General features: G+C 38.2%; 1 protein-coding gene across 1 annotated transcript in view; it reads left to right on the top strand.

Annotated features, from left to right (window-relative positions):
• The first annotated feature begins 69 nt into the window (after positions 1-69).
• The window catches only part of prickle3 (prickle homolog 3), a 44,452-nt gene continuing 36,859 nt past the window's right edge, over positions 70-7,662 (top strand). Inside the window, exons 1-2 of the mRNA XM_081348435.1 lie at positions 70-324; positions 6,607-6,689. Coding sequence (XP_081204561.1) covers positions 283-324; positions 6,607-6,689 — 125 coding nt within the window. The 5' untranslated portion in view covers positions 70-282. The remainder of the gene's footprint in view (positions 325-6,606; positions 6,690-7,662) is intronic.

Below are 7,662 nucleotides of genomic sequence, written 5' to 3'. Positions count from 1 at the left end.
TCATAGAGAAACAGAGTGTTTTTGAGATGGGAGTATGAGGTACAGTAGGGGGTGGTCCTGACTCCTGATACACTACAGTTAAACACTTGTCCTGTAGGTGTAGCCCGTCTGGTTACACGCTCTTACGGGCAACTTCTGGTGGAGTTGTTGCCAGCACAGAGATCTACAGGCCAAAAACCAGACCCTCAGACCCTCGAGACGAGCGGGAAGAAGTCACTTTGGGTTCAAGGAAACTTCAGCGGACACATGAGAGTCTTCGCGTGAATCGTTGCGGCCGCCGACATGTTCACGCGCGGATCAAAGAAGCGACGCTCCAATCGCTCGGTAAGAGTTTCTCATGTCGTGGCATCCCGCTTTTAACATTATCTAAAGGTATTTGATAATTTTCTACAGTTTTTCTCAGGTATTTTGAACGAACCCAGTGTGGTTTGCTGTTTTAAAGGTCATTTTAAACCTATCGTGCTGCTTTGATGGTCGAAAGTTACTTTTGTGTCACGCACTTATTTTACCTGAGGAGACTGTTTTCATCGCAAGGCACGGAGAATAGGCTTCATATTATAACTTGCACTGCTCCTATATTTACTTTTAATTGTATCAGCTGTAAGTTTTGCATGTAGCCTATAGTTATCAGTCATCATTTTGCCCCTAACCATTAATGTGGCTTTTTTTTTTTTTTACTAATGCATTGTGGAGGCGTGGCTTGTTTGTGCCTACGTCACCGTTACCTGTGCAGGTTACGACATCGGTTGAGGATAGCCTAATAATGAATGTTTTAGTATGTCAATTTATTACACTGAATTTACACAAATAATGTGTTTAATTTATGTCTAAAATAACAAATAAGGTCTAATGCAAAATTATTCTTGAAATGTTATTTTTTAAAAGTCTACAAGAACAGAACAAATTATAGCACGGATTAATTTTACAATTTTGGATTTTTATGTGTCATATTCTACAGTTTTAAGAATACTACAAAAATGTTAGCTTTGAGATTCATAGATCTGCATTAGTTAGCATCCTAACGGAATGCTTCATCCTGTCTGAAGGAAGTGCTTTCCATTGAGGAAACGTCTGGAAAGGGAAAAAGTAAACACAACCTACAAACATCAGGACATGCTTAGGCCAATGTTCATTGAAGATGCTAATTGGATTAGAATATTGAATAGATTAGAACAGGAAACTCTTTGTTTCCTGAAGCTGCTCTCTGTAATGTTTTGAATCAGACCTGTGCCAGATGGTCTTAATGGTGAAATAAATCTTGTAGTTTTGTATCTTAAAATGAAATGAATGGAGATCAACTGATATTGTCCTTTTACATTTGACCAGGATTCACCAGCCAGTGTTTTCTTTTCTCAAACACCCCCTTGTAAGTGTCATGCTAGTTATTATTAAGAATGTCCTACTCAGGACAGAACACTGATCTGAGGAAACAGTGATGGTGGGCCTTTAAAAAAGTGTCTTTTAAAAGCTTTTGACCTCTTGCAACTGTTGTCATGGTCACAATCGAGAGGAAGTTTCCCTGAGGGTGTGGACAGGAAGACACCCGGAGAGCTTCCTGTCTCACCGTAAGAGACGGGACATAAAACCGTCCGGTCATCGTATGTTTCTCCGCACACTCTGTAACACGTCAGAGTTTGTTTTGATTTATGCTTTTTCATGTTATCTTTTCTCTGCAAATGTCTACCCAGTAATCTGCACAATAACCTTTGAGAGATAACTCTGCTAAACTGGCTATTGAGTCATTGTTTTGTCTTTATAAAAGTATTGGGTTTTTTTGTACGTTCGTTGCTCTCCTTGCATGCTTTACTGTTTTTACATTTGTTACATTCTGTACTTCCTTTACTTGCATTTTTATTTACATTGCGCGCTGCACTTTTGTTGCTTTTTGTTATTTACCTCACTTACGTCACCCGTCATTACCTGTTTCACTTCTATTCTTTCTCTGGTTACTTATGTTCATTTTTGTACTTTTGCTACTTTCGTTACTTTACATACTTGTGTTATTTCTTAGCACTTTTATTACTTAGATTACTTTCCTTTCATTACTTTACATACTTGCTTTAGGGGCTGTTCACACACAACGCATTTTTCCGCTGCTCTACTTTCTCACTGTTTTTCAATGTAAACATTCACTAGAACATCTTTTGCAGCATCTTGGCATTCTAAAAAGGCAAATTTTAAAGTTAAAATAAGTTTATTTTTATTAGCCCTTGTGTTACTAGCACTTTCAATACTTGCATTACTTTCATTTCATTGCATTCATCACTTTCCTTACTTAATTGCGTTACTTTTAGCACTTTTATTACTTGCATTACTTATACTTTCATTCATTACTTTCCTTACTTTACATACTTGCGCTACCTTTAGCACTTTTGTAAATTACATTACTTTGGTTACATTACTACTGTTACTTTCCTTACTTTCTTTTCTAATTCTGCATTTCTTTTGTTACTTTTTGTACTTGCATTACTTTTGTAACTTATGTTCTATGTGTTACTTTTTTGTACTTGTCCTTTGTTTGTTTTTGTGTTTGTCTGAGTACTATTCTTGCTAGGGTTGGGAACTGAAAATTGATTTCTATTCTGGAATCGAATACTTGAGGTCTGGAATCGGATACTTGTTATAAAATAAAAATTTCGATTCCTCTTATCGATTCCTTTGTGAGCATTCCAGTGTGATTTTAAACCATTTAAACAGAAGACTATCTTTTTATTACTGAGTGTTTACTTGTCTTTCATAATGATTGAAATTTATATTAGTTAGGCTAGTTGTTTTTCTATGGTATTTTTGAACCACAGGCAAACGTTCCTTGCATAAGTGTTCTTTAGCCTGTTGATTTTTGTTCATGATTTCAGCTACAATTAAATGTTTTGCAATAAGGCTAAATTTTAATGATATCGAAGGTTTTAAGTTTTTTTTTTTTTTTACCTTATTGGAATCGGAATTGTTCAAATTAAAACGATAGGCTACCCAACCCTAGTTCTTGCTTTAGGCATAATAGAACAAATTACCTTCTTTAATAACCATAGTTTTTTTCCTTCTGTTACTTTTAGTATGTTTGTTACTTTCCTTATTTGCATTACTTTGAGAATTTTGGTTATTTTCAGTTCTCGAGTTACTTTAGGGCTTTTCCTTGGGTCATTCCAAACCGCAGGTAAACTGAATCCTGGGTTATCTTGCTTTACGTTTCACACTGCTCATAAAATACCCGGGTTAACAATTAATCCTGGGTATTCATAAACTGAAATTTCACATTCTACATTCCTAAACCCCAGGTTAACGTTCTTATTTGCATATTTGCTAGGTCAGATTGGATGAACGCAGCACGCGACCTGTTTACATAACTCTAGCATTGCGCATCCTCTTATTGCCGACTGTACTATCGAGTTTATATTGAATGGATACTTACTTTGGACTATAAAGGTAAGATTAAATGAAACGGTCTCTTCTTTTATCAAATCGACGCATTTTCTGTCAGTATTTGACATTTTTCCTCTCAAACGCTGAATTTACTGTTTATATAAAATGCACAATGTTTCCATGACTGTACAAAGCATGCAGATATGTAGGCGATTGGTTATCTGTTGGTAAGCCTCTATCTTTAACGTTCTAACATCGCATCGTTTCACACTGTACAAGTTTGGCACCGCATTGCGGGGTTAACACTGCAAAAGTGGCACTAACTCTGCTCTTAAATATGCCCTTGTATCCGAGCTGCACCAATCACATCGGGCTATCTGATATAGGCGGGCCAGAGGCGAGCTAAACAGAAGACGACAGCGCTGTGGCGTCGAAGTCATTAGTAAACACTGCAAGATGGCTATGGATGAACACCAGTTGTTTGAAACGGCTTTGGCCTCAATGAACGAGTTAGACTTGGCTTTTTATCTAAAAGAGGAACAGAAGACGGCGCTCGAATCGTTCCTTTGCAAGAAGGGTGTTTTTGCTGTTTTGCCGACCGGATACGGCAAGAGTCTAATCTACCAGTTAGCTCCGCTGGTAGCTAAGCGTATGGGGCTTGTTGTGATTGGTCGTAGTGTTATCCAATTGTGTGCAGTGAGATTTTCAAACGCATGCTTGGTGCCGCCCCTCGAGCTGGGCGATTTCCATTAGTCGATGCCAGACCATTAATCTTTCAGATTTAGGTCTGGATTTCCAGGCTAGAACATTACCAGCTTTGGACCTGAATGGCAGGTTTTTCTTTTTATAACCCTACTAGTTTGATGCCAGATCCTAATTTGTGAACGTGGCAATTTTTTTTTTCTCAGAACTCTTGGACTATCTACAGTTTTGTCTGTACAAGGCGACAGAAAAAACGCTTGTTTTTTTTTTCTCATACCTCCCCCTTCCTACTCTCTTATTCATTCTTTTAAACAGGCTAATGCAATTAACTATTCAGAGAAGAAAAAACACTCAAAGATCCCTCTCTCTCTCTCTCTCTCTCTCTCTCTCTCTCTCTCTCTCTCTCTCTCTCTCTCTCTCTCTCTCTCAGCACTGAATAGCAATGCTCTGGTCTCGGTTCAGTGAAGTGTTAGAGTTCACTGATCTTACAGGCAGTGTTTGTTTTAGCACGCGTGTTTCCATAGATCTCTCGTTCCTGGCGACAAGAGGCCGCCGTCCGGCTGCAGTCCGGCTCTCCCTCACACTCGCTCGTCCTGACTGGGCTTTCAGCTCACACAGCTTATTAGTGTTCCTCGTCTGCATTAATCTTGACTAAGAACTTCAAATTATGTTTAACAAAAGTTTATTCTTGCCTTTCATTGTCATGACAAATGCTAAAACTTGTTTTGTCAAATTTAGTGCATAGTATATTTTTGTACTAACCCACATGTGTAACAGGTTTTCGTTTCTTGCTTATACTTTGTTCTCAACAAATTTTACCATGGTACAGTAAGGGTATACTATATACTATGGTATAACTTGTAATACATAACATCTTTAAAAGTCCTAATCTGAAGAAAAGAAAGCATCTAGCATGTTAAGACTCTGGGTTCGCCCTCAGTGTGTGTGAGAGAGCAAACCAGGTGTTTAAGTTTTTATGGCTGTTGTCTTGTCGTATATAGGCACGTCAAAGATTTCAAACAGCCTAATCATGTCACTTGGAGGTTTTGAAGAACAAGTTCTCAGTTTTATTGCTTTATTTGTTCCCACAAACAAGCAGAAGACCTTGAGGCTAAACACCGCCTGAAGTGGAGTTGTACAGTAGATAAATCTGCTTCTGCTGCATTTCACCTTTGGTACTGTGTGTTTTGTTGGAGAAATTAGTGTTGGATTTCAGGCCTGGAGTAAGAACACACAGTGGTCTATAGCAAACACAAGGGCCCTCTTCATAGTAGCCTATCTTGGTGCCACAACGCTTTCTACCACAGGAAAAAATAGTATTTAAAAACAAATCAAATCTCCAACATACAGAGATACATAGAGAATGCACACCAATTATTCTACTGTAGATTTAGTCAACTAAATCTTAAAACAATTCAGATGACTAAAATATTACTAAAACTAAATAGCATTTTAGTCCAAATTTGCTGTTAAAATGAACACTGCAGTTTACATGGCCGTAGCTATTCAATCTGGTTTCTGCTTAGTTTACCACATAGCCTTTAAGGTTCACATGAGTTCAAATGGGTCGAGTGACTGGCGCTGGTTATCACTTCAACAGAGAGGCAAAAGCACCGACACCAGTCCAGCTGTTCTCGCGCTGCATCTGCTGCATACGTGTGCGGTTTGATCAGGTAGCGCCGATTCATCACTTGGCTTTTGGTGTTTGTTTCTCATGCGCTCCAGTAAATAAAAGCACTTAATATCCAGTTCTGGTGCTCCTGATGGCGAGTTAGGCTTCAACCCCGCCTAGCGCTCATGCTAATCCGACTCGCAGACCTAGAAAAACAAATAATCTTATTTGGGATATTATATGAGTCACCAGCACTTGAAATTTGAAAAAATTGTACAAGCAACGTGTCTGCAACACCAATTAAAATAACCAAGTACTAAAAAATACTACTATAATACTAAAAAGTCATTGTCAGATAACATTTTTTAAAAAAGTAAGCCGCTAAACCTTGATCCATGCAACACTTTACAAATAAAGTCACCATAATTACCAAGAAAGTTCAATTGTGGTTACAATGTATTTGTTTTAAAGGGATAGTTCACCCAAAAATGAAAATGTATTTTGAATTACTTTATTTTAAGATATTCTTTATATGTGTTATGATACAATGGATGTCAATGGTCACCAAAGAAATATTCTTCAAAAGATCTTCTTTTGTGTTTCACAGAATGTTTGAAACAACATAAATGAGGAAATGATGACAAAGTTTTGACTTTTTGAGTGAACTCTCCCTTTGACGACATCTGAGTGAATTATGTACCTGGTTGCTTTAAGTATGTTTTAATCAATTTTATTTTTATATTATTTTAGTTTAATCTTTTAACAAGTTTTTGTTATGACATCATCAGCAGAGAGAGATTGACAAAAAGCATCCTCCACCATTTTCCATGGTGGGACATCATTGTTTGTTTCAGTTTCCTTGACTTAGCAAATCTGGCCCTATAAATCATGAAGTAAATAATATTGAAAATGCCTGTAATTCTCTCTCGCAGAGCGAGGATGAGGATCCGGACAGGGGGCAGCCGTGTATGCGCTGTGGAGAACAGTGTCCTGGCTTCCGCATGCACGGATGGAGGTAAGACTGGAGCGCTAAAACTGTTCCATACTAGACTGTCCCTTTTATTCACATGAAAATGAGCACATTTGGTATGAGCACCACAGCTCAATGTGTACTAGCCGCTAGGCCACGGATCCCACCCTTGACTTACTTTTGAAGGACATTCGTCCCAGGCCTGACAATCTGCAGACGGAAACACAACATCCTCAGACATAACATCTCGAATTATTGTTTTAGTTATGCGTTTGTTTTGAAATGAAGTTCCTAGAGGAACAGGAAAGCATGGGAGACAGTGCTGATTAACTGCAGTCAGTCAGGAAAAGATTCGTGTGCGCGTTGTGTGAGACCTGGGATTCTTGTGTGTAACGCAAGACGTCTAATCATATTTCCAGAGCAGGTAATGAGAGCCGCACAGTGTTTACGCTAACCTCTCTTCACTGTACGCCATTACACAGCCATCAGCTGAAGAATGAGGAGCTGGAGTGTGTGTTTGCGTTCTCCTCTCTCATGTGCTATTGTCATCTGCAGGATCTTTGAGTTTTACTTCTGCCAATAAGTTTATGAGGCAGCCAACGTTATCCACACTTAAAAATATCCAGATAAGTCACATAATATGGAGTCCCATTGACCAGTAAATACAATATTTCTGAAGTCATGGCCACTAGCACACTAAAATGTAGATTTGGAAATATTGATATATTTCAGAGCCAGTTCAGAGCTGTAGATTATGTTTCCATCAGATTAATTTTAGATGTCAGAAATAAGAATCCAAAGGGCGGTTTGTGACGTTAATACATGCCAGCTGTTGATCTTTTTTTCTGCGTTTTCTTAACAAAAAAACCCATCACAAATAGACCATGTGACTGCTGTAGTTTAGCTGTGTTTGATGTCTCTTTTTTCAGAAAGCAGATGAATTGATAGTTTGATTAGTCACATGGCAATTACTTCTTGTTGTGCACCGATTTACCACTGTAAAAATCCCTAAAGAATT

Source organism: Scardinius erythrophthalmus (assembly GCF_964197995.2).
Source record: "Scardinius erythrophthalmus genome assembly, chromosome: 20".
Classification (NCBI taxonomy): domain Eukaryota; kingdom Metazoa; phylum Chordata; class Actinopteri; order Cypriniformes; family Leuciscidae; genus Scardinius; species Scardinius erythrophthalmus.
The sequence above is the reverse complement of the archived record's forward strand: the minus strand, read 5'-3'. Positions and strand labels throughout refer to the sequence as shown.